Source organism: Hevea brasiliensis, chromosome 15 (genome assembly GCF_030052815.1).
Source record: "Hevea brasiliensis isolate MT/VB/25A 57/8 chromosome 15, ASM3005281v1, whole genome shotgun sequence".
NCBI classification, from domain to species: Eukaryota; Viridiplantae; Streptophyta; class Magnoliopsida; order Malpighiales; family Euphorbiaceae; genus Hevea; species Hevea brasiliensis.
This window is the reverse complement of record NC_079507.1, coordinates 74,729,694-74,755,274: the sequence shown is the minus strand read 5'-3', so window position 1 is coordinate 74,755,274 and position 25,581 is coordinate 74,729,694. Positions and strand designations below refer to the sequence as shown.

The following is a 25,581-nucleotide window of genomic DNA, read 5'->3' as shown; positions in this document are numbered from 1 at the left end:
GTTGGTTGAACCACTAACATATCTTGTTCTCTACGCTTTAGGTCAAGTGTGTTGAAGTTTTTGGGAAATTCTATCAGACAAAAACAAAACACAGAAAACTTACCTGGATATACTCTCTGGGTACCTGTAACCTTATTGGGAAATTTGAACCAAAAACCTTGGAGCTGATTGTGACAACCTGTCAGGTAATATCTCAATGAAGTTAATCTCCTGCATTTTTGAATTTATTCTTTCTGGTGAGCATGGTGGAGTGGGTTTAGATGAATTTCTTTATTACTGAATAATGATATTGATTTTATTTTTTTCTTCAAATAGGCTTCTGCACTGTTGCTGTTCAACTCCTCTGACAGATTGAGTTATTCAGAGATCATGACTCAACTGAACTTGACCGATGATGATGTTATTAGATTGCTACATTCTTTGTCATGTGCAAAGTATAGGATTCTAAACAAGGAGCCAAATACAAAATCAATCTCTCCTACTGATTACTTTGAATTCAACTCAAAGTTCACTGACAATAAGAGTAGGATCAAGGTAATGAAGGCTTTCATAAGATATCTTGTTCAAATCTGCCTTCTGTGAATTATGCAAGAGAACGTATTTGCTTTTTTCAATTTGCAGATTCCTTTGCCTCCTGTGGATGAGAAAAAGAAAGCAATTGAAGATCCTGTGGACGAGAAAAAGAAAGTAATTGAAGATGTTGACAAGGACAGACGATATGCTATCGATGCTTCAATTGTGCGTATCATGAAGAGTAGGAAAGTTTTAGGTCACCAACAGCTGGTTATGGAGTGTGTTGAGCAGTTGGGCCGCATGTTCAAGGTTTTTATGGCATTTCTTTTACTCTTTCGTCAATATTTCATCTTGTTCTTTTTTCCAAGTTGGCAATGTTTTAATTTGATTGTGAAATTTCAGCCCGATTTCAAGGCAATCAAAAAGCGGATTGAAGATCTGATTACACGAGACTATCTCGAAAGGGACAAAGATAACCCAAATTTGTTCAGATACTTGGCTTAATGTGGCCTTGTTGATTATCCATGAATAATGAAGTGGTGACTGGCAACTGCAATTTGCACTAGAAGAGTGTACCTGAATGAAGCAGCTCAAGAATATTTATAAACGCCATTAATTGAGTGCTGCTTTTTGCTGATTTATTAGAAGCATGAGCCGAGGCCGCTTGTACATTTTGCCTTCGCAGCCAGGTATGAAGAACTTCCATAGATTGTGCACCCATGTTGGAAAATTGTAATTGATTCCACAACGAGGTCCAATGCACCAATAGGACCATCTACCATCCTGTATCTGTTATTTTCTGCAAGTCCATCACATTACTTGATGCCTGTTTGTTAATTGTTTCTTTACTGCCCCACTGGAAGAAGAGAAAAAAAAAATGTGATTTGATTTTAATTGCATTGTGTTTTTGAGTGTCAGTTTCGGAAACTATCAGGTGAATGGTTTTTCTTTGAATTTGGATGTCGTTGTTCATGCATTTTATGCATATATGGGGTATATATAATTTTTTAAGAACACTGAATTCCTTTTGTTTAATGGGATGGACAAATTAGTTTTCAACTATTTTCGATTTTTAAGCTATTAGTGGACTTGGAGATGCACTCAAAGCCCGTTTGCAAGAAAAAAAAAATTCCATTGAGTTCTACAAAATCATGCTTTTTTTCTATTTGGAGATGATTGAATTTTTTTCATTTCAAATACAAGAATGGACAAAAAAGAAGTTAATTGAATCGAATCTTTGTAAAATTCTAGTTTCCTTGCAACTTGTACTTGCCACTTATGAGAAAATAGATCTCACTGGATGTGAACCTGTGATAGGTACTGTAAGATTCCATGACCGTTGAATTATTCTGCCTTGTGTTAGTCTTGATTGGATTATTGCAACCCATTAGAGAAATCTCCTTTTACTTGTGGCGATAAAGTCTGCGCTCCATCTGGTGCCCTTCGCTTCTCTAACACCACCACGACAACCGCATCCTTTGGTTACCATTACAAAGCCTGTTATAGTTCTTTCAAACAAGCAAGTTTTCTTCTTCTTCTTTTTTTTTTTTTTTTTTTTTTGGTAAATGTTAAATGGGTATGCAGCGAGCGTGAGTCTATTTCACTCTGGTTGAGCTATAGAGTAGGTAAGTGAAGGGATCTCTAGGAGAGAAAATTCAGCGAAGTGAAATTTCTGAAATTAAAAATATAGGATTATTTAATTATTTTAAAATGCTCCAAAAATATATATATATTTTCACTTCACTCCCCATTCAATGTGAGGAGATGCCCACTATATATTGATCAGGAAAATTTATGAATAATAATGCCAAAATTAAAAAATTTCAAGGATCTGATGAGTCGAAATAAAATGTTATGATAACATCAAATTCGGTTATGTAACTTAGCTTCCCATCTGCTCGTGGAATCATTTTTTGTGAATTATTGCTGGTCCCATGTGATTCTTCTTCTCTGTGATTTCAACATGGAAGAGTAATGTGGTAGTTTCATACGTCCCTAGATTCCATCACATCCCTTCTGGAAGGCATTGTTGGCAACTATTGCGATGCGTATCTTAAAGGAGTTCTAAATAGTTCATCATAGTTTGGCAGATGCTAGATTAGGGATGGCAAATGTACGGATCAGGAGGTGAAAATCGTGCCTTGGTAAATATTTTACCACTGTGGGTGGCCTAGTAAAAATTAGGGCCAACCGTAACAGGCCACTTTGGGCTTATAGTGGGCGAACTGTGCAATATGGGTCGAGAGACAAAACTCCCATATGGACAGTGCATAAAAAATATAACGCCCACGGACTTGATCCCGAGTGTCTGGTCATTGTCAAGTGCTTGGGGTATTCGGCCGTTCATTCTATTCCTAACGCTCTATTGCTAGAGCGTCCACTCTAGTTTCAGGCTTGCTTTGATTGGAAGTACAAGGCTAGCTTTACAGGAATGTTAGTTGCAGGGAACAAAGGATATACATTTGCACGCTATAATTTCATGCACAAAGGTGGAAATTATCAGGGAGTTAAAGATCAGTACTATTGAAAAAGATCTAGAAAAAATAAAGAGATATTTTGATGATTTTGTCCATTTTATTCAAGTAGAAGAGCAATGCAATTATTGAAGCACAGATGAAGCGTAACAATAAGATTCATTGAATGTGCCAAGTAAACTATAATCTGGCACGTGGAGCAAAATGGTAGTGTATAAAGCCTAATTAACGGCTCTCTGAGCATTCCAAAATCAGAAGCAAACACAAACAATTGCTTCCATGAATTGACTTAGTCGCCTGCTGATATTCTTGTCTCTCTTCCTGCGGTTCCACTTAACACCCGTTGTTCAAATTAATGCTATCATAATCAATTTAGCCTGCAACTTGTAAAGTTCCCCAAGCTTGCATTTGGGGCCCCATTTGCTGATCTCACTCTCCGCATTACCACCTTGAAAGTGATAGCTTGGAAGAGAAAGTGAAAATCCCACAATCATACACAACAATGCCATGTCAGAAAACACTAGCGTGAGCGTTTGTTTTTTGGTAGTGGGTTGTCAGATTCTTCAACAAAGAGGCCTAAGTTGTGTTCCTACCATCTCCCCTTTAATTCATATCAATTTATGCATATATGACTTGTTCAATGATTGACTGAATAACTTCTTCAGCTTTGTCCTTTGCTTGATGAATTACGAAAATCCTGAATGGAATTTTAGAATCCAGAGATTCTGTATAATTGTTTGGCTTCTGATATAGTAAAGAAAATCTCATGTTGTCTTCAGACTCTTGATAGATTTGAAGAGATATTCTGTAACCGATATATAGTTGCAGGTAACTTTGATTGGAAGCATTTTTGGTGTCATAAATGGGTTGAATGAACCCTCTATGCTAAACCCAAGCCAGCTTAACTATTTTGATGCCAGCCCTGGTACTGATATGTAGGTTCACTGACATTGATGAAAACAGTACAAGTTGATGCTAAGATCCTCTCTTTATATTAATGTTGAGCAATACTTTCGTAGCTTCAAAAATGGTGTTTGGTTTATAGGACCACAGTTGATTGTACCATCATTTCTATGCTAGTGCTTTATTTATTTATTTATTTTATTTAGTTCAACCCAAGACATGATTCACTTGAAAGATCCCTTTTTTCTCTTGGAATGGAGTGAATGATGTGTTGTCCAAGTATTCCACTTTGCTTATTGCATCATCATTTTCGTTGCCAATGAGGTTTCCATACTCAATGGAGAAAACATTAGTTTAGTTGATGTTGTGAATCATGTGTGGATTTCTGCCAATTGTTTAAGTTATTTTGTGTCTCCTGTTTACCTCACATCTTATGTCATGCATGTTTAGAACACTCCTCTTTGTTCTCTGTGGGCTGCTAGCAACTAAATGTCACTTCCGTTTTGAAAAACAAAAACCCTTAGCAAGTTGCTTGCGTAGTGATTCCTTCACTCTAATAATATGAACCACTTACAATCTGTGGGCTCCTCTCTCCTACCACCAAGAAAAAAGCTCTCTTTTACCGTGAACAAAGGAAAATCGATGATTTTGTCCACTTTCTGTTTCATCCTTTCAGAAAAATGGAGTGGAGGTGTTTTGGGTGCCCACATGATTGCCGCCTCTTTCCCTATTAGGAATCTGATGCAAAAGAAACAGAAAAAGTGGCATTTACTTCTGTTTTGATTCTTGTTTTCTCCTATACTTAACAGTAGGTTGTTCAACAAAGTCCTCAAAACCAAACACATTTGACAAGAAATGCTTAACAGGCTTCAACTAATTGAAAGTCTATTACAAAATGAGTCAACTCGAGCGGTCCATCTTTGATCCCCGCACATTTTGATATATATATATATATAACATCCAACATGTAATTTGGCCTTATATTCTACACAGAAGACATGAGGAAGTGAAACACTAACACCAGTGTATACAAATTCTAAAAACTATACAGTAGATGTGTTGCTTTTAATCTTGGCAAATTCCAGGGTTTTCTTCCCCTGCAACTTGTTAGTTACATAGTGTTTGTTGTATTCTCCATGAGTGTATCTCCTATAGTTGCAAGGGTTTTTCTCATCCACCAGTTCTGGCATTGGTCCGAGTTCTATTTCATAGCTTGGAGCATAGAAAGTGACAATAGAGAGACGGTCTTTTTCCTTATGAGTCACTGCCCTGTGTTCCACACTCTTGTATTTTCCATTTGTTAGAACCTGTATATTCAAAAGATTAGATAACCACATAACGTCAATGTTATTGGGATAATAGGAAATCAAAATTCAGGATTCTTACTTCCAAAGTGTCACCAATGTTGATTACTAATGCATTTGGAATGGGCTGAACAGGTACCCACTTGTTGTCTTTAAGGATTTGAAGTCCTACTGAGCTACCATTTCCTTGCTGCAGCACTGTTAGGGCACTCCCATCTGAATGTGGGCTTAGGCCTAGAACAAGGTCAGGTCTTGAACATGGTGGGTAGTAGTTCATCCTTATAGCTTGCACAGCAACTCCAAACATTTCTTCAAAAATATCTGCTTTCAAGCCAAGGGTCACGGCTATGTACTTCAATAGATTCTGGCACAGCTTCCTCACTTCTCTTGAATAAACGTCAACAGTTTCACTGCATAAGTAACAAGTGACATTGCTGCTAAGAAATTTGTAGTCTTAAAAATCTATACTATTAGTAAGGCACGACATTTACCCGAACTTTGTTGGCTTTATTGGCCATAGTTTCGGGTTCCTTATATAGGGAGGCTCAATTCCAAGAGCAAACATGTTGCACCAGTCCAGCTTTTGGTCCTCAGAGAACACAAAGGCTTGTCCATATCCCTGAACAGTTCCTGGTGCCATGGGATACTTCTGCTTCTCCTCTAAAGGTAGCATGAAAAAATTCTTGGCCACCTCCTCTATGCTCTCAATCAAACTCAGATTAATTCCATGGTTAATCACCTGAGAAGTTGATATATATAAGAGTCAGCTTCCAAATTCATTACTTAATTAGTAAGAGAAAGAACATAAATTTTGTTTACCTGAAAAAATCCCCACTCCTTACAGGCTCTTGCAAGCTGCAAACTTTCAGTTTGGTAATCATCTTTACTGCCATTCACAAGCCTTGAGAAATTAATGATAGGTATGTCACTCAGAGAAGGTAAAGCTATGGCTAGTGTTGGCCTTTCATTCATATCCCTGACAAATCTTTCAGGGATTGTTGTTGGCTTAGCCTTTCTCAGTTCCTGAACATCATCAATATGACCAACCTTGATCGGAGAACTGGGTACAGGAGCCATGGCAGTAAAATTTGGAGATGACTAAATCAGTGAAAGCTAACGAGTGCTACTTGGTAGTTCCAAGCTTGCACAACTCTTTATTTATAGGAGGAGAAAACACACTGTTTTAATTGTTAATATTTAGTGTGTGCTGTGTAGCATGTAGGATGCAGGGACCTATTATATGCACTTTATAAAAGTTGACTCACAGAGGTAAAGTTTCATGGGAACCTAGCTAACATCTGCGTGGTGCTCAGATATCTGCAGAACCAGGAATACTAAAAGCATATCATGAACAAGAAAAAAAAAAGTGAAGACGAAAAATTTAGTAAATTAACAAATTAATGAGAACTTGAAGCTTGGTTGATTGGTTCCATTATTATTAGCTCTCAGAATCAGAAGAATCAGATGTACATCTGATCCCACTATATTAACCCAGAAACACACAAAGGATAAGAATAGTGCTTCTGCAGTAAAAATTTCTTCAGTCTCGTCGGTAGATGTACATTGGAGAATTGGACCACTAGACGACCGACCTGTTGTAATTGGGCACAACATCGAAAATTCTAACATCTGATTATATTAACTGTTCTCTGTCGTTTTGTTTGTTTGTTTGCTTTGAATCATGGCCCTCATAAACTGTGAACATTGAAAAGGGAGGACCCAACAAGCAACAACAAGAGAGGCCCCAAAGGGCATGGTATCTAATATAATAGTGGCTGCTGATACAGCATATAGGTGCGTATGGTTGTCTCTTGGTAAGTGGCTCTAGTACTAGTAGGGGCCATTAAAGTTGTGCCAATTTAACAAGTCTCAGATTCTGACAAACCATTTGAAGTGTTGTGGTTGTCATCATCCATCTGATGACCTCTCCTCACATCTCACCCCTTCACTATAAAGTACATCTTTCTTGTGCTTTATGACTATAATAAGAGCCCTTTCAGGATTACAATCGAACACGTAGAGCTCTATTCCATGAGAAATACCACTAGCCCATTGCTCACAACTCCTCAGCTGGGTTGTTGACATTTGAATACTTCAATTACCCACTTCCAGCTTGTTAATCTTGAACTTGTTTGCTTTATGTTAACCAAAAGCTTGATATGTGCTTGGAACCTTATCTCAAATCTCACTTATCTTTCTATCATTTTCAAAGCCTTAAATATGATCCAAGGACTATGATGTAGAATTGAAGCTCGAGGCAATCAATCCATTTCCAACTTCCAAAAAAATATTTTCGTTTTTTTTTTTTTTTCCCGAAGCATTATCTAGCATTGGCTCCATGATTAAGGAAAACAAGGTACTGAAGGGTGGTCCTATTCTACCTTGAAATCCTTTAACTGACATGTGTCCGATACTAGATCATGGTTATCCATAGACACATTCAATTCCTCCTTTCTTGACTCTTTCTGCCATTGTTTTCGCTGCTAATGCTCTATCACTCTCAATCTCATTCTTATTTCAGTTTCCATTTCACTCTGCATTGTGTTTAAAGATAAATTTTATCCCTAAAGTTTGGGTAATTTTTATATTTCAATTTCTGAATTTTGCTGTGTGTTTCATTTTTATTCTTAACTTAAGTCTGTTCCTAAAAAATTCTTACTTTAATTTTATTTAACAAAAATCTCTCTAACAAACTATAATTGATTTTTAGATTAAAAAATTCTTCTAAACTAAAGTGTGACATTTATAAAAAGCAGTCTTAACACTTTTCGATGAAGAGTTCTTTCCAAAAAGCAACTCCTTGTGACGGCGTTAGTATTTTTGTGATAAATTCAGATAATAATTGAAACAGTTAGTATTTTTTTGTAAAACCTGCTATTATAAATTAGAAATATTTTTGTGAAATAAAATTAAGTTTTGAGATTTTTAATAATAAATTAAAGTTAAAGGATATAAGTGAAATATCAAGCAAAGTTCAAGAATGGGCTATAAAAATTACAAACTCTTAAGCTTTAAAATTTTACAAAATACTTAGAACTCTCAATAACCGATTTATAAGTAATACAATGCAAACAATTCAAAGTGATAATAACATGAAAAATTGAGATTATTTTCAGATGCAAAGCCCCCTCTAATTAGTCACTACACATCTAACATTTCATCATATTGTATTACAAAGATTGTTTCATAAATAATTTATAAAGAAAATTATAATTGATTTTGCCCCATCCAAATCCAAATAAGAGAAGATTGTTTATGTCATCAACATTTTGAATTGTTCAAATCAAAATGCTATCTACAAATTTACTGCTCAAAATTCATTACAATTTAAAATTAAGGAATAATTTTGTTACCACCCCTAAAATAGAGACACTGGAAATTTATCCTCTTTACCTTGTATACTTTTCACCCGTAAAAGTTTGGTTTTGATAGGGATGGGTCCTAAGGGCTTAGGGTACTCTTTTGAGAACCCCTTTGTTTATCCCTTATGAATGTTTGTGACTTTCACCCAAATCTTAAGCAGATTAAGCCCAATTTCAGTCAAAAGGAGCAAGGAGAAAAAGAAAACCTAAAAAATTATTCTATTATTTGGTACATTAACTTGTCATCAAAAATTATTTTTTTCATAGGATTATAAATGGATTGGCCAATATATTTTCGTCATTCAATTTAATTAATTAAACCCTTATAAAATTTAATGTTAAGCAATTAAATTAGCCCTTATCAAAGGTAAATTTAGACATTTTATGTAAAAAATTTCTCTTTTGTTCTTAAAAATTTCTAAAATATCAAAAAACAATTTCAAAAAGAAGAATCCAAAACAAAATGTAAAAATTTGCTTACCATATTCCCTTTTCTCTTCTTTCTTTCTCTTTTTTATTTTTATCTTTTGTTATTTATCACCCTTTTAATAAGGCTTCCAAACCAAACAGGGTCTTAGACAAATGAAGCGGCCGTTGAGCAGAAAGTGCCTCTCCCTCTTAACGAATTTACATCCTTCCTGTCAAAATAAACGGTCAAATTATCATAGCAAAGCCCATTGCGTTGAAAAGCTTCGTAATTGCAACCATTTCATTTCTGCAACCTCAACGCACTGCTATATATTGAAATCGGGGCTTTTGCATGACACTTTCACCACCAATCATCTCATAAATTGCTACGTAAGACTCCGAAGAACCAGCTATGCGCAGCAACTATTCGATGAAATGCCTGAATCCAATGTGGTCTCATGGACTTCGCTCATGGCTGGCTACGTTGATACGGGTCAACCCAAATTTGCTATTTGGTTATTTAGAAAAATGCCTGAGAGTTCAGTCTCTCCAAATGATTTCACTTTTGCAACAGTGATTAATGCGTCTTCAATGCTTGCAGACCTTGAAACTGGAAAGAAAATCCATACCCATATTGAGATTTTGGGGTTTCAAGGCAATCTTGTGGTATGCTCTTCATTGGTTGATATGTATGGGAAATGCAATGATGTTGATGGAGCCAGGCGGGTCTTTGATTTGATGGATTATAGGAATGTTGTTTCTTGGACTTCAATGATCGCAGCATATGCACAGAATGCAAGAGGACACGAAGCACTTCAAGTTTTTAAAGAATTCAGTTGCTCGATGCAGGAAAGTCCTAACCATTTTATGTTGGCGAGTGTGATCAATGCTTGTGCAAGCTTGGGGAAGCTAGTTTCAGGGAAAATTACACATGGGGCAGTGATTCGTAGAGGTCATGAATTAAACGATGTGGTTGCAAGCGCACTTGTGGACATGTACGCTAAATGTGGAAGTTTTAGTTACTCGGACAAGGTTTTTAGGAGAATTCAAGATCCTTCTGTCATTTCATATACATCAATGATTGTGGGTGCAGCAAAGTATGGACTTGGAAAGCTCTCCCTACAGCTCTTTCAAGAGATGATTGATAGAAGAATAAAACCAACTGATGTCACTTTTCTCGGGGTTTTGCATGCATGTAGCCACTCGGGACTTGTTGATGACGGGCTAGAACACCTGAATTCCATGCACGAGAAACACGGACTAATGCCTGATACTAAACACTATACTTGTGTTGTTGACATGCTCAGTCGAGTAGGCCGTATAGATGAGGCTTACCAGTTAGCAAAATCTATTAGGGTGAACCCTGATGAAGGGGCTCTCTTGTGGGGTACGCTTCTGTCAGCTAGTAGGCTTCAAGGACGATTAGATATAGCTGTTGAAGCCAGTAAGTGGCTAATTGAATCTAATCAGCAAGTAGCAGGCGCATATGTCACATTATCAAACACTTATGCATTGGCGGGGGAATGGGAGAATGCTCATAGTCTTCGGTCTGAAATGAAGCGAATTGGAGTTCACAAGGAACCTGGGTGCAGCTGGGTTGAGATTAGGGATTCAACTTATGTGTTCTATGCTGGCGATGTATCATTTGAAAGTGGGAACGAAGTCCTTTGTTTGCTCAAGGAGATGGAGAGGAGAATGAAGGAAAGGGGTTATGTGGGGGGAAGCACGGGATTGGTGTTTGTTGACGTGGAACAAGAGGTGAAGGAGGAAATAGTGGGTCTGCACAGTGAGAGATTGGCTTTGGCCTTTGGGTTGATAACCATACCTAAAGGAATCACAATTAGAGTGATGAAGAACTTGAGAATGTGCAAGGACTGCCATGAGGCTTTCAAGCTGATCAGTGAGATTGTAGAGAGAGATTTTGTTGTGAGAGATACTAATAGATTTCATTATTTTATGGATGGATCTTGCTCTTGCAGGGATTTTTGGTAAAAGTTCATTTAAATTACTTGCAGTATGCACCGTTGGAAATGGTTATTGAAACACAATTAGTTTTGATAATCTGGATTATACCAAGTAAGATTAATTTCACCACGTACGCGATATGCAACCTGCAAACCATCCAACCCAAAAATTACGATAACACAATACAATTCGTTATAAAAATAAATTGACAAATTATCAACTATTTTGAATCAAATTCAACAATTTTTTTTTTTTCTTAATCCAAAATTTAGGACTCCAAATCAGTGGACAAACCCCCACACGGATAAGTAAATCATCAATTTATCGGAAAAGTTTTGAGTTTGAATTATTTGGAAGACAAGAATATAAATCCCCACCATGTCATGTAGATTGGGACATTAACTTTCCAATGAAACCAATACTAATAACAATAAAAACACACTTATCCAAATGGCAAAGATCATGTTTGCTTTTACTAACTGCAAAACTATTCAAAATTACAAGTTCACAGCCAACTCTTCAGTTTGAACTTGTACAGAGTCGGAAAATAACAAGAGATGAGAAATGATGGAATGCCTTCAACAATCAACGCTCATTCTCTTCATCACATATAACAAGAGATGAGAAATGATGGAATGCCTTCAACAATCAACGCTCATTCTCTTCATCACATATAACAAGAGATGAGAAATGATGGAATGCCTTCAACAATCAACGCGTATTCTCTTTTATCACTTAACAACTTAGAAGTTACATGAAGAACGATTTTTGGGAACAGTCATGAATACACAGAAGTATTGCTGAGCCAAACGAGGTATCCTGTGCATCCAAGTCAATGAACCCATTCAATTACTCAGTTCCTCTTACCCTAACCACCAAATTCATTGCATAATTCTGAGTGAATCAAAGAAAAACATAACAATTCATCACCCAAGAAGAAAATCAAAGAATTGACAAGCCTCCGGTTTTTATTAGATTCTGTATCTCCAGCCACATGCTACTTCTACACTGTTGTACCTACACGAATAATAATTAAGAAAAAACAGAATACCCCAACTGCAAATCTGAAAACTTGCCATCTTCTAACAATGTAGATTAACATCTTTTTAAGATGTTGCAAAGTGATGTTAAAAATCTTAGTTCCATTTGCTCATCTGACTGTTTCCCTTTGCATCAGAAGGACGGGGAACGCTTGAGTGCAAGTCCGGGTCATTTCAAACAGTCAAGTCTATTCAGTTAAAATTTGGATTCAAATCTGTGCACCAATTTTATAATATATTTATTTTATTGGGAGAAGAAGGGTAAATAATTCCTTAAAATATGATTAATAGGCAAAATTTCTTGTATATAAGAAAACTAAATGTCAGGGGGAAAAAAAACAGACACAGATTAATTGAATATAATAAGAGGAAAAGACAAATTGATAATAACCTTCAAGGAAAATGGATGGTGTTTAACTGTTTATCGACCCTATCCCAAGAGAAAGGCCTCATGTAACAGCAAAACAAATATATGTACACCTTTTACCTCGTATATCATCATGCAGAAACAACTGGTTGAATGAACTGCAATGATTTGTACAAGTGGTTATCCAAGAGTCAACATAGTCTGATAAAATACAATAAAATTGATACCTCCATGCTGTCAATGTTGAAAACAAAATTAACAAATACGAAATGACAACTACCATAAGTGAAAAAATAGTGAAGGTCTGAAATATCCTTGCATGAATAACACATCTTTGCATACCTTGGTCAAGGAGATTAAACTGATAAATCACAAAAGGATTCTTCCTTTACTCTTCATCCTGTCAGTCAAGGATAACAAACACCAAGACTTCAAACTGAATCATAACAAAATCTCTAAGGATGGAACCTACAAGGAAAAGTAATTAATCACATTGTAACTTCAAAACTAAAGAACAGCAAAAAGGAGCTCCCCCCATAATGTTACAATGGTAACATGATAACATAACACACCCGCAGATTCAATTAAGTAGAAGTGATGCTGACTCAATTAGTTAAAGCAAATCTCAAGCTTGAAAATTGTAGAGAAAGAGAACCTTCCCAAAGAATTTCATTTTCTATTCTGTTAAAGATTACATAAATGGTAAAAAAGGTAAGCTCTTCATAAAAATTGATCAGTCATCATTGTATCAGTAATCAACCTCGTCAAAATGGTTGCGTGATTTCCTTTCTCTATAGATATTTTCTTTGCTTAGGCTCCAATTGACTAGAGCCAAAAAAATCACAAACATAGAACTGAATTGTCACATCTCCTCCAAATTGTATTGCGGAACAAGGATCTTATCCCTCTTTTCCCAACCCAAAAAACTTGACGATGAGCATGCTAGGCCTGAATCCATGCCAAAAACAAGCTGAATACTTGAAAAATACATTACAAAATCTGCAAATCAATCTCACTTTGTACAAATGTACAGAGAGGTATGAGCTGTTGGTAACCTGTGTCTTTGCAGGTTTCCAATTGCTTCTCTAAGTGGGCAGCTCTTTCACATTTATATGCCGTCCACTGTCAGGAATAAACCAGAAAACGCACAGTATATACAGGGTTGACTTAATCTCTAGAACCAACCAAACCTGCTCGGGTTATAGCCTTCATTGCATGCTGAACCAGGAGCATGAGCTCCTCTACATCTTGGAAGCTGAAATCAATTACCTTCTTAACAGATTCAATACAATCTCTATTTTGCACCTGTTCCAAAGCTACATTAGCAGCTGAATAAGCATTTTGGGATTTTCTTGAGGCGTCCATTGCAAAACTTACATCCTGTGCCTGCAAGACAATAAAAAAATAATAAGTTTACCTTTCATGAACCAAAACAATAACAATAATAATAATTACAATAATAATTTTCACCTTCAGTACTAGTAGATAAGCATAGCCATGGGAGATGGCATGTGGCCATATGCTTACATATTCTTGAGAATGGAGGTTTAAATAAACCTACCACACTGAGTCCCATAATCACCAAATAGCAGAGTAAATCCTATAGTACAGCAAGGAATGCAAAGCAGATGCACTAAAAACCTCCACAAAGGTTTGTGCAGTATTACAACTATCAAACTGCCTCTTAAATTGCTAAAGGCAGGTCTATTCTAAGGGCATGTAACAGGAACTATTATTTACACAGAAAACATAAGCCCACAACAAATACAAAGAAGTCACAGGATGACTGCAGCATACATCTGATGAAATATACATTTTTAACAAACATTCTCTGAATAAGTATGCAAGAACCACAAATAGACTTTGGCCAAACGACTACAATTAATTAATAAATAAAAGGACAGAGACAGAACAGCAGAATGAATAAACTTACAAAGTCAAGCAGCCGAAGAAAATTTGAGTGGTTTCGTGCAACAATGAAAGGGTTTCCAGAAACATGAGAAACTGTACCCTTGGATATAGTAGCCTTATCAACTGCTGCTTGATTATTTAAGTTATCAATGTCTGATGCAGACGATGATGGTGATTCACCTGAATAATAATCCCAGAAAGACAGACAATATACATTTTAGTATGGCTTGTCATCGTGCAAGTACTCATCAAACAAAATTATCACAGATGAGAAAATGCTGCTTTATAAAGTTAGCTTGCCCAAAAGACATGAATAGACCAAAATCGAAAAAGTCAACTGGTAAGGGGAGACAGAAGCTGCGCGCCCCACCCCCCCGGCCCAAAGAAAAAAAAAAAGTTAATGTTGGATTCACAATTTCCTTTCTAAATGATATGAATATATGATAAGAACATTCTTCAGTGAATGAAATCCAAGAAATATTGGAGGAAATTGTAAGAAATATATGGCTTTTTGGCATTAAAAGGCAGCTCCACTTATCTCAAGCAAACAATGTAAGGAATTATTTTAGAAAATAATAAAATAAGAGATTAAGCCTGAATTATACATTATTATCTCAAGCAAACATTGTAAGAAATATATGGCTTTCTTTGGCATTAAGAGGCAGCCCCACTTAAGTCAAGCAAACAATGAAAGGTATTATTTTAACACCAATCACAAAATAAGATATAAGCCTAAATGACATATCATATATCATGGTTTCATTTTGTTACCTTGGGAAAATGTTTGCAAACAGGCTTGCAACTCATTTCGATCTTGACTTAAGCTAGAATTCTTCCAGTAAACTACCCTCCAATAAGCAATTTCCATGCATTTATATGCCAAAGCAACAGCAGCCATTTCATTTCGTCTTTCATATTCCAAGGCACAGTATCTGCTAATTAAAGAGGTTAAATGCAAAGCCAAATACATGGGTATAGCAACAGAAAACAATAGCTTTAACAAAAATCTTGAACTGTGGGAAAAAAAGGGCTATTTACAGCTTTGATAGTACACTTCCAAAGCAAGAATTGCAATAGCTAAATGATGGTGTGCAATATTGAGGGAGGGAGAATAAGAAATATATTTCCAAGATTTCAATTACATTGAATACACTCAATGCGCTACATGAGAAACAGAACACTTCATAAGAACAACAATTCTCTCATACAAATTCAAAATTGTGCTTACTCGAAAAGTTTAGCTGTAGTACTGTACACTTGCATTTGAGTCATTTCTCCCTCTCTGCCAGGATCAGTGCAAGTTTCCAGAAGAGAAGCTCCATGGAGAAACTTTAAAGCAGCTTGGAAATTTGTTTCATTACTCTCAAAACCAAACCCAGAGATCTAAAAACCATGAGATCACAAGGGTTAGGACAACAAGAACACAAGATTGTTTCACCTACTGGCACAACATTAAGTGAATCTTACAAATGAAATTTAAATATTGAATAAGAACAGATGACAAACCTTAAGACGATCTGCATAATCTCTCAGATCCTTGGCTTCTTTCAGGGCATTACTAGCAGTTTGGCTAGAGGAATTTGTTCTCCCAGGACTTGGTGAATTAAGATCTCTGACTCTGACCCCTTTCATATCAAGCATACGGTGACCCAAACTGTGGTGAGCGCTACTCTTGGTCCCAGGATTTTCCGGGTGCTTTGATACCTTTGACACATCACCATTGCCTGAGGCACAAACCCTAAGCCCAACAGATGCTCCTTCCTGCTGGAAGCCCAAAGCTGATTGGTGACTCTGACTCTTACTTTTAGCTTCCTGTTCAAAGTGAGCAGCCAACTTTTTAGTCCTGCTTCCTGAATCTTTTTGTATTGGATTCAGTTTAGCTTCACTGTCAAAATCCTGGATCAGGTTCTCCTGTGTGGCTGTGTTCCACTTCCTGATGCAAACAGTACTCATTTTTGCATCTGAATTAACAGTACTTGTTTTTCCATCTGAACTATCACGCTTTTGTAGATTTAATGGGCTCTCCATTCTGCTCTTTTTTGTGCATTGTCCTATAGAATCGCTAATGCTAACACGAACCTTCTCATCCTCATTTGACTTACTTCTGGGCTTATCAGGAATAACATGTTTAACATTGTTCATTCTTTTAAGCAAGGATGCATGAGATCTTAGATCAATCTCTGACTCATTCCTTATTCTCTTCTTTGAAAAATCACCATGTGCATTCACTGGTTCAGAAACCTTCATCTCATCTCTATCAAAATCAGATGTAGAACTTCTATCATTGTCCTTTAACTTTAAAGACGAACTCTTACCAAATTTCTTTGGAAAAAACACATTGTCATGGTGGTACTTGTCTACTCTATCCTCAGCATGGCAATTTTTTATAGCAAGCAGATCACTAGAGCAGTCACGACGTTCCATCATTTCAGCACCAGCATTAAACAAAGCAGAAGAACATTTAGTTTGACCAATTTTGTGATTAGCATCTCCATCCTGGTAATCTAGTAAAAGTTCACGGGATTCAGGATGAGGGTCACCAGATACTTTTTCCTTCATCTCAGATTGATTAATCTGGCCATCACCTTCCCCATCCCTGCATCTTCTTACTTCATCAATTACAGGAAGGCCACCATTTGTAGCATCATCTTTTCCTAGAATGTTTCCTCCAGTTGAAGCAAGCTTCTCTGGAAATGAGGTCCTCAAAGGAGATGAAGAAACTGATTCTACTGGTGAGCCTTTCACATCATCAAAGGTTGCTCTTGTTTTAAGAGAACCTGAAACCTTTGAAGAGCTTGAGGTGGCTGTCAATGAAAGTTGTCCAGGTTGAAGATCGTTTTTCAATGAGTTTATACCATCTAAAGTTTGTTGAGATATAAATTTTCTTCTATGTTTCCGTGGTTGCTGATCCTTATGAATACTTCTTACAGCTACCATACCATCAATTGGATGATCTTCACTTCCTACCAAGAAAACGGTTTTGTCTAATTTATCATTGTCGCCTTTCATACTGAAAGCCCTATTTTTTGGAACCCTGGATTTCTTTAATCCACTCTCACTTCTTTCCTTGGCATTTAAACTGATGTTGAAATCATTCTGATTGTCTTGCCACTCCTTCAATTTCCTTTTCTTAATAGAAATATTCCTTTTGTCACTTGTTCTCATATCCAAGGGCCCACCATCTGCTGACAGCTGAGCTTGGTCTCCCAGCTTCAGTGGCAATTTTTCCTTTGTATCAAATTTCAAATGCCCCATAAAGTGCTTGTTTGATTTACACAAGTCTTTTCCACTTGCTTTAGTTGATGACCCACTTTTTGAATTTAGACGATATTTATCAGCGTGGGATGCATCCTCAGTCTTAGTTATCTTAGAAGTCTCATATCCATAATGATCAGACTCCCTCTTGTTTTTCATCTTTACTTGCTTTGCATCACCAGCTGATAAAAAATTACAAGACGAACACATACTATCAACTAAAAAATATGACAGGCACATGGAATGTCAGCTCTAAAATGAATTACTTACCTCCATCAATATGATTCTCTTTCTGCTCAGCAACAAAATTATGTGACTTGGTCAAAGTATGAAAATTAGTTTTGTTCATTTGATTTGCTTCCGCAGGAGACTGGTTCATATCATTTAAGCTTCTGCTTTTCACAGATTCCTGCAAGTGGTGCTGGTTCTTTGTAGAGTTAGATAACTGGATTATGCCACTGCTGCCACCTGCCTTTCCTATTTCCTTCAAACCACGCTTCTTCTTTCCTGGAAAAGATGCAGCATGGGAACTAAGACTTTGGTGGTTGTGGTCAACATGTAGGATTTGCACTCCAGATGCAGTTCGTTTGGCATGATTTTGCAGATTATTTTGACCCACAGAAAGAGGAAGCTGAGACAATGCATTGAGTGCTTTTGTTGTCTCTTCCTCACTGATGTCACACCGGTTCATTCCAGGCCTATATTACATTTACAAAAGCACAAAAATCAGCACAAAGACGTCTGTATGCGCAAAATGAATTGATGGATGTCTGCCACACATTCACTTTTTTCTCAAAGTGAAAAATCCAAATGAGTTTCCTTATTTCTCTTTCTTTTATCCTCGCTGATTTATAAGAATTAAAAATAAGGAACCTTGCTAGAACATAATAGGTTACTGCCTTCAATTGAAAAGAATTAAACCTCAGAGGACTAATCTTTCCATTAGGTCAAGACATAAATTGAATAAACAGACATTTATCTAGCCAACCCCATTAAGAAACAATAGGTTTGGTTGAATTAAGTCCAGTTCCAAAGGCATATACAAACTGAGAAAAGAAAAAGTTATTATCTTCTCTGAAAGGATTATCTTATGATCGAGAAGTTTAAACCAACACTATGGCTATTCCATGCCCATATATAAGCCAAAACAACCAATAAACTTACAGCCAGTTCAGCATAGCACACAGCCACCTTTCAGGGAGATGCTCAGGCCTTGTGCCATTGGGTAACAACCGCCACTTCTGACAACTGTCACAACAGACCCAATTTTCTTCTATAAGTATAGGATCCATAACAGGTGGTGCTAATTCAGAAGCAAGTGCATTTCCAGGTATTGAAATGCCCGTATATGCAACATCTTTGACCAATGTCCCAGGTATCGGCTGATTACCAACTCTTTTACCATTAAATCTTTCCCTTGACTTATCAAAAGACACATTCTGCTCCATCTCAAGATCATCCATGGTCGAGTCCTTTCGCCTGCTAACAGAAGGCCTCTCCAACAAACCCATTTGACTATTTTTCTTTTCCAATTTTGAGTCCAAAGGATCTCTGTGATTATCTCTGAACTTACTAATGTCCTTCTGCAACTTCAGCTTGTGCATCTTATCATTACTTTTAGAAACACCATGAGCAGTAGTTGTATCTTTAGGTGCTCCTCTGTCACCAATCACCAAGCTTTCCTTTGTGGGAACGCAACCAGCTTTTTTGCTACTTTTAGTGCCATGTGACTTCTTGCCCTCCAACAATCGTTCTTCCTTCCCACCAGGCATGGAGATCTTGTCTAGCTGACCAATCTTTTGCTTTGAATAAACTAGTGATCCAACTTTAAGATCTTCCCTGCATTTGGATGCATCAGAGTAACCTTTTGAAGAAATGGAGGTTTTACTATTCTTGGATTTTCCATTACCCCTCAGGTTAACCAAAGCATCACCATCACAATTAAGTGCTCTATGTTCCAAAACCTTTTCTACCGAACTACTCCAAGCATTTCTCTTCTCACCCTTGCCGCCAGATATGGACTCCAAAGAATCTTCCTTCATCAAGTCAGAAGGAAATGATCCATCTCTTACCCCACCCTGATCAGCCTCCCTGGGAACTTCAGATGACCCACCAGTTGCTTTCAGAGTCTCACCACCATTTGCTGTACCTGGTAGAGGCATGCTCTTTACTTCATTAGATAACATGTCCTTGTTCTCTGCATTGTCATTTTCTAACTTTTTCTTGGCTGAAAAAGCTGTATTATTCTCAAAAATTATACCATTCCCATGTTTCAGATCTACTGCTGTTCCACTCTTCCCCAAAAATTTCACCTCCTTCCCTTTCAAGAGTTTAGCATTACCTATAAAAGAAACAGATTCATCTGGCAACAAGGCAATATTGTCTTGACTACCCTTATGGGAAGGCAAAGGTTTACTGCCTTTGGAGAACTTCTCCTTTCTTATCAAACAAAGCAGACTGTCATGAAGAGGTGATACTAGGGCACCCTCAGGGACTGCGAAGGAAGTCATTATCTGTTTGAAGACATAAGATAATAAGCATAGGCAGATCCTTTTTTGTTCGTCCAGCCATCATTATTAAAGATTATAAAGAAGAAATTTATCAAAATAACCTCACTATGTCCATCCAGTGCACGCAAAACAAGATATTGCCGGTGAACAAAATATCAAAAGAAAAAGAAGCTTTTACCTGAAGAATTCTAGTGGGAGATTCATCTGCAACTTGTGGGGATACAGGCAACATTCCATCACTTTCCTCAGGACTGTTCTCCAGCAATGAAGATGGAGAATTATCAAACCCAAGACCACTATAAATTGCAGATTTTTTTCGTGCCATGCTATCAGGACCCACTTTTATCCTAACCTTCAGTGTCCTTTGGTCAGAGAGATTGCCTGATTTTTTGGAGTTTCCATCCTTCAGATTAGACTTCTGAGAAACTCGAGCAGAAGAAAAGCTAGAATCTTGCTTTACTGAAACATCCCCAGGTGCCAACCCAGACTTATGCAATGCATTTGTACTGTAGGATGAAGTTCCAAGCTTCACAGAAGGAAGAACATTGGAGGGAACTCTCAAACTCTGGGGCCAACCCTGTATGATAACATAATCCAGAGCGCTCAAGTAAAATAGAATTGCCCAGGCTGACAACGTCAACCATATATATAAACATTTTACCAAATCATAAAAAATAGGAGAAAGTTTTTCCATATACCTCCACAGGCAAATTATTAGGAGATCTTGGTGGGCTAGAGTTTTTTTGTGGAGTCTTTGGATGTGACCAAACAGAGTTTCTCTGTGGAGATCGTTCATAGGCAGGCAGAAATGAGCCATACCCACCGAATTTAGCCCCTGTCAAAACAATATGTCCCACACAATCACTTTTCAATGAATAAAAACAAATTACTCTTTCATCTGTGGTAGATGAAAAACTTCCAGTAGGAGTCACTTACCCAAATTCTCTGCAGAAACTCCACCCTCAAAATCCTTTTGAAAATGGCCTAAAACATTTTGTATCTTCTCATCCTTCAGGAAAGATGCAGAAACTTTCATTAATTTGGATATAAAGAAACATGGAAGATAACACATCCAGAATGAGGTACAACAACCACAATTGATGTAAAGAGCACAGACATTAATCATATTGAAAAGTGATATCTCTCATTGAAGAATCAGTTAAAATCAACAGCAATGCAAATAAACAGTCTTTTACACTTCAATCGATTGTAAACTGCAAAATAGCAATACTAACGTATACATTCTGAATAATTTCTCATCCTGAATTTACTTCCGCATAGTCACACAGCTGTACAATGTATTTTCCTTTGGATGATATAAGAACATTTACTGTGCTTGAGTTTTGCACCCCCACCCCCTTTTTCCTTAGCAATCACATGATGGATCAATATTGTCAGGCTACAGAAAAGCTCCAATTGCTTAAAAGTTCTAGCCCACAAATGACGAAAACCTTCTAAGGAAGCAAATAGTTCTGACTACAAGTTCTCCACTTACTTGATTGAGAGAAGTCTCTTCTTCCATTAATCCGAAATAATCTCAGCATGTACAAATACATTATATACCTTCCAATGACTTTATAAAGCCCACTATAGATGATGCCAACCCAAGTAAATTTACAAAATTTACAAGCAATCTGAACATACTTTTATGTCATGTTTATCATCCAAATGACAGAAGAAAAACGAATAATACAAAAATAAAGGATTATACCAAAAGTATAACTAACAGAACCAAAACTCAGTCCTACATCAATGCATTTGCCAAGGGCAAACCATTACTCAATCTAATTACAATAGATTTTTAAATTCAAAATTAGTATAATGTCAATTGATGAAACTCCAAATTTAATTTAAACAATGATTCTGGAAGCAATTATGTCTTCATTTAAGTCACAACATTAAGCACAATTACCATTGAACAAACATAAGAAGTTGCTTTCTTTTTTTTTCTTTTTTTTTTTTTTTTTTTTGTGAAATCAACATAGAAAGTTATTGAAACAACAACTTTAAAATGAATCCTTACAATGTAAGAGAGAGCAATCTCAGGGTCTACGTTGTTGTCGTCGTCGTCCCTGCACCGGAAAGCCTTTCCTTCCTCAAGCTCAGAATTCTCCTCCATCCCCATAAATCCCAAAGAAAACCCTAATCCTAAAAACCTAATCCTAACCCCAAAACCCTAAGCGAACCTTCCCTAAAGTCCAGCATCACCTCAACTCCTACAGAAAAAATCCCACAAAAGCACTAAAAAAACCCACCAGAACCGAGGAACTAAATCCCCTACTACCGACTTTGGCCTTGGCATATCACAAACCCTCATTGATTAAAAAATATTATGAACCAAGAACGTTGATTAACGATTAATTTCTATATCGGAACTCACGATCGGGAGCAGAGAATTGATTGGATAATAAATCAGAGTTTAATCGAGCTCGACTCGGCCGGGTCACGGTGCCGAGTTCGATTGGATTCTAAAATATTTTAACTTCTCGCTGGTTTCTTTTGATTGATGCGTGCGGCAATGGAAGCAACCTACTGTTTTTTTTTTTTCTTTTTTTTCTTTTTTCCTATGGTATGCTTACTTTAGATTGTTACTCAAAATGATGATTTAGGGTTGAAATATCATTTTATCAGAAATTTTTAAATCATTAAATCAGTTATTTAGTATGATTAAACTTTTTATTTTTTTTATTTTATTCTTATATAATATATGAAATTTTAATTATATGATTTTAATATTATATATTAATAAGATATATTTAATGATTAATTAAAAAAATATATATCTTTAATTTTTATTATAATAATATTATTTATAAATTAATATTTTATCTAAATAAATATTTTTAAATTATTTATATATTTAAAATAATAATAATAATATTTTAATAATTTTTATATTTATTTTACTATATCATATCACCTAACTAAATAAATGAAATATATAACAATAAAAATTATATCATACAATATAATGTGATACGATACATTAATAAATCACATTTTACTCAATCTAATTAGGAGTTAAGGTATCTTGTGGTTTTTTTTTTAGTTTATTTATGAAAATTTAAATTTAAAATTTTATAGTATTCTAATATCATGAAAGTTTATTAATGAATTTTAATTAGATGTTTGTAATTATTTTTATTTTTTATTCATACACTAATAATTATTATTGTTTTCATTATTTATACTTAATTATTAATAAAAGTAAAGTAAATTTAACGTTTAGCCTTGCATGATTATCGAGGCCTTAACCAAAATCAAATAATTATATTGAATCAAACTTATTTAATATTTATATTATTTTTTATTCTTCACTATTGAACACATACTGAACTAGAGCTGTAGGTATCACGATGAGTGACACGTGGACAAGTGTCTGAAGGTTTAAAGGATGTATGGATGAAGAGTATACGAGGTATAGGCTAGAAATAATGGCTGAATACTTGTCAACTAAGGGTTGGCACACTTTATTTGATTCAACAAATTTATATGGTCCAAACCCATCACAGATGACAAACCTATTAAACTCCACGCCCATGCCCATCCAAATGTGATTCAACAACCTAGCAAATAGAGAAAAACACTTTTCACCAACGCCCATGTTGCAGGGTTACTAATGTTGCAGAACAAACACAGGGAAGGCAAAGAGGAGCTCAGCCAAATTGAATCGCATGTGTGCTAAAAATCAATTTAGAACCAAACAAGAGTTCTACAAACATTATTAACGCTAGGGCATGGACAGCCAGATAAGTAGGAACAAGGTGAAACTACTGAGCCAATAGCATGCAAATACCAATAGAAACTGGGAATAGCTTAGTAGTGCTCAGGCTTCTCACTCTCATTTAGTCAAATGAAGCAAACCCAACAACCACTCGATGAGATGCCAGCGAAACAAAAAGAACCCTCGGAAACCATACATTGGACCTACACAAAAGTAGAACACAAATCTCCAAAGCATCATAGTACGAAGATACCCAACAAAAACCCATCCACAAAGGGGTACTACACCACTGAAAATTGAAGACTAAAAGAAAAATAGGCATAATAAAAAAGAAAAAACTGAAGAAAAACGAAAGTAAAAATGTAGTTTTAAAGAAAGAGGAGTCAATGGCCAAAACTCTCCGAAGTGAATTTGTTTTGAGACTTTTTAGAGAGAAATGAGAGCATTGCCATTTTGTTTGTATACCACTACACTTGTATCATATAGTTTGATTAAATTTTATCAGAATAATTTCAATAATATAAATAAACAAAATAATATTTAAATTATTGAAATATTATATTTTATTACATATAAAATTTAAATAATCTATTAAATTATTAATGTAAATATTTATTTTATATAAATTATTAGACAAAGCATATAAAATTAAATAGATTTAAATATTATTTGTATAATTACAATTAAATTTAGAGTATGGTTTTGTAACACCCTCCTGGTAGCAACTCCGTACATTCTACTGTTCCGGTGACCAGTGTCGGTCCGGACAGCTAGAACATCCAGAAAAATATTTAAACTAAAGCGAGAAATCAAAATTAACTCAAATATTAATAAGAAAAATTTAGTTAAAATTTTAGAAATAAAATATAATTAAGTCAAATGAGCCGGTGCCCAAACGATGGGTAACCCAGAGGGAAGTTGCGGTTCTCGCAACTAGGAGCCCTAGACCCGGGGAAAAATTCATAAAATAATTTTTGGAACTCCAGAGAAGGGTCATTGAGGTTCCTATGGTATTAGAATGCCAAGAAAATATTTAGAAAAAATTTTCAATCGGTAAAGACAATTTTGACCCGTTAAGCCAAACGGAGGGCATTTTGGTCATTTCGCCTTCAGAGGCGATTTTTGGCCGACTTGTTCAGTTGAGTAAATAATTATTATGACATAAAATTTAAATTAATATTGATGAAAAATTTATAAAAAAAAATGAGAAATGAAAATAAGAAAACAAAAGTAAAAAGAAATGTAAGTTAATGAGAATTGTGACATCATAATGATGTCATTTAAAATTGTCCACCAATAACCATACAACAAATACATATAAAACAAATAAAAGAGGCTGAAAATAAAAGAAAAAAAAAATCATCTTCCTCCTTAGAACCAAACCAACCGAAACCCTCCTCCCCTCTCCCTCCATTGATTTTCAACCAAAGCTTCATTTCTCTCCTCATTTCACCATAAACCCTCCTACTTCTTTCACTAAAACTCATCCTTGCACCTTGCATAACCCTTAGGCAGCAAAAAGAAAGAGAAAATGTGAAGAATTAAAGCTCTTGAAAAGCTCTTAAGTGAGGTTAGTGCTATATTTTCCCTCTCACTCTTTTTCATTTTGTTAGAACATCAATTTAAGATAAGAAATTATAAAAATTTGAAGTAAATTATACATGTTAGAGTATCTTCAATTTTCGGTAGCCATGAACTTTCTTGAGGTTGATGGCTTGAATGGAATTAAAATCTATGGATGTCCCTTGATGTGTATAAGTGAATTAAAAACCTTAATGGCATGTATATTGTAAGATTTGAGAACTTAGGAATTAGGGTTTTGAGGGAAATTTGAGTTTCATTTAT

The 25,581-nt window shown here is 35.9% G+C and overlaps 4 protein-coding genes across 16 annotated transcripts in view; 2 read left to right on the top strand and 2 right to left on the bottom strand.

Moving 5' to 3' along the window:
- The window catches only part of LOC110673951 (cullin-1), a 31,908-nt gene extending 30,501 nt beyond the window's left edge, over positions 1–1,407 (top strand). For 3 of the 4 annotated variants that reach the window (XM_058135883.1, XM_021837202.2, XM_058135885.1), the window contains 4 exons: positions 42–185; positions 316–534; positions 622–822; positions 916–1,407. In XM_058135883.1, coding sequence (XP_057991866.1) covers positions 42–185; positions 316–534; positions 622–822; positions 916–1,017 — 666 coding nt within the window. In that variant the 3' untranslated portion in view covers positions 1,018–1,407. The remainder of the gene's footprint in view (positions 1–41; positions 186–315; positions 535–621; positions 823–915) is intronic. The other variant, XM_058135884.1, reaches the window with a different exon arrangement.
- Positions 1,408–4,734: 3,327 nt separating this feature from the next.
- On the bottom strand, positions 4,735–7,470 carry LOC110673929 (protein SRG1). Its single transcript, XM_021837178.2, has 4 exons — positions 6,014–7,470; positions 5,686–5,933; positions 5,277–5,604; positions 4,735–5,197 (listed from the first exon to the last, which is right to left on the bottom strand). The coding sequence occupies exons 1-4, from the start codon at positions 6,269–6,271 to the stop codon at positions 4,934–4,936; spliced, it is 1,098 nt and encodes a 365-aa protein (XP_021692870.1). The 5' UTR covers positions 6,272–7,470; the 3' UTR covers positions 4,735–4,933.
- Positions 7,471–8,934: 1,464 nt separating this feature from the next.
- LOC110673937 (pentatricopeptide repeat-containing protein At4g15720) lies at positions 8,935–10,995 on the top strand. Its single transcript, XM_058136606.1, has one exon. The coding sequence runs from the start codon at positions 9,139–9,141 to the stop codon at positions 10,954–10,956; it is 1,818 nt and encodes a 605-aa protein (XP_057992589.1). The 5' UTR covers positions 8,935–9,138; the 3' UTR covers positions 10,957–10,995.
- A 385-nt stretch (positions 10,996–11,380) lies between these two features.
- Positions 11,381–22,598, bottom strand: LOC110631470 (cysteine-tryptophan domain-containing zinc finger protein 7). 10 transcript variants are annotated; one of them, XR_009144219.1, is made up of 13 exons: positions 22,036–22,598; positions 20,949–21,021; positions 20,711–20,847; positions 20,191–20,589; positions 18,667–20,015; positions 17,773–18,200; positions 15,754–17,684; positions 15,476–15,630; positions 15,019–15,182; positions 14,270–14,427; positions 12,361–13,722; positions 11,860–11,946; positions 11,381–11,748 (listed from the first exon to the last, which is right to left on the bottom strand). XR_009144219.1 is itself a non-coding variant. In XM_058136604.1 (11 exons), exons 1-11 carry the CDS (start codon positions 22,135–22,137, stop codon positions 13,504–13,506), a joined length of 5,115 nt encoding a protein of 1,704 aa, XP_057992587.1. In that variant the 5' UTR covers positions 22,138–22,598; the 3' UTR covers positions 11,381–13,503. The 10 variants fall into 10 exon arrangements, 2 of the variants coding, with proteins under 2 accessions (XP_057992587.1, XP_057992588.1); XR_009144218.1 differs by having other exon boundaries at positions 11,381–12,494; positions 12,679–12,804; positions 13,097–13,722; XR_009144217.1 differs by having other exon boundaries at positions 11,860–13,722.
- Between the last annotated feature and the right edge of the window lie 2,983 nt (positions 22,599–25,581).

Coding starts and splice junctions, on each gene's coding strand:
- LOC110673929 (XM_021837178.2), bottom strand. CDS start 6,271: ATGGCTCCTGTACCCAGTTCTCCGATCAAGGTTGGTCATATTGATGAT. Junction 5,934..6,013: donor AGGAGTGGGGATTTTTTCAG/GTAAACAAAATT, acceptor TCAACTTCTCAG/GTGATTAACCATGGAATTAA. Junction 5,198..5,276: donor ACATTGGTGACACTTTGGAA/GTAAGAATCCTG, acceptor TTGAATATACAG/GTTCTAACAAATGGAAAATA.
- LOC110631470 (XM_058136604.1), bottom strand. CDS start 22,137: ATGGGGATGGAGGAGAATTCTGAGCTTGAGGAAGGAAAGGCTTTCCGG. Junction 18,201..18,666: donor TGTGCTATGCTGAACTGGCT/GTAAGTTTATTG, acceptor AATGTAATATAG/GCCTGGAATGAACCGGTGTG. Junction 13,723..14,269: donor TTCTTCGGCTGCTTGACTTT/GTAAGTTTATTC, acceptor ATTGTCTTGCAG/GCACAGGATGTAAGTTTTGC.
- LOC110673937 (XM_058136606.1), top strand. CDS start 9,139: ATGAAGCGGCCGTTGAGCAGAAAGTGCCTCTCCCTCTTAACGAATTTA.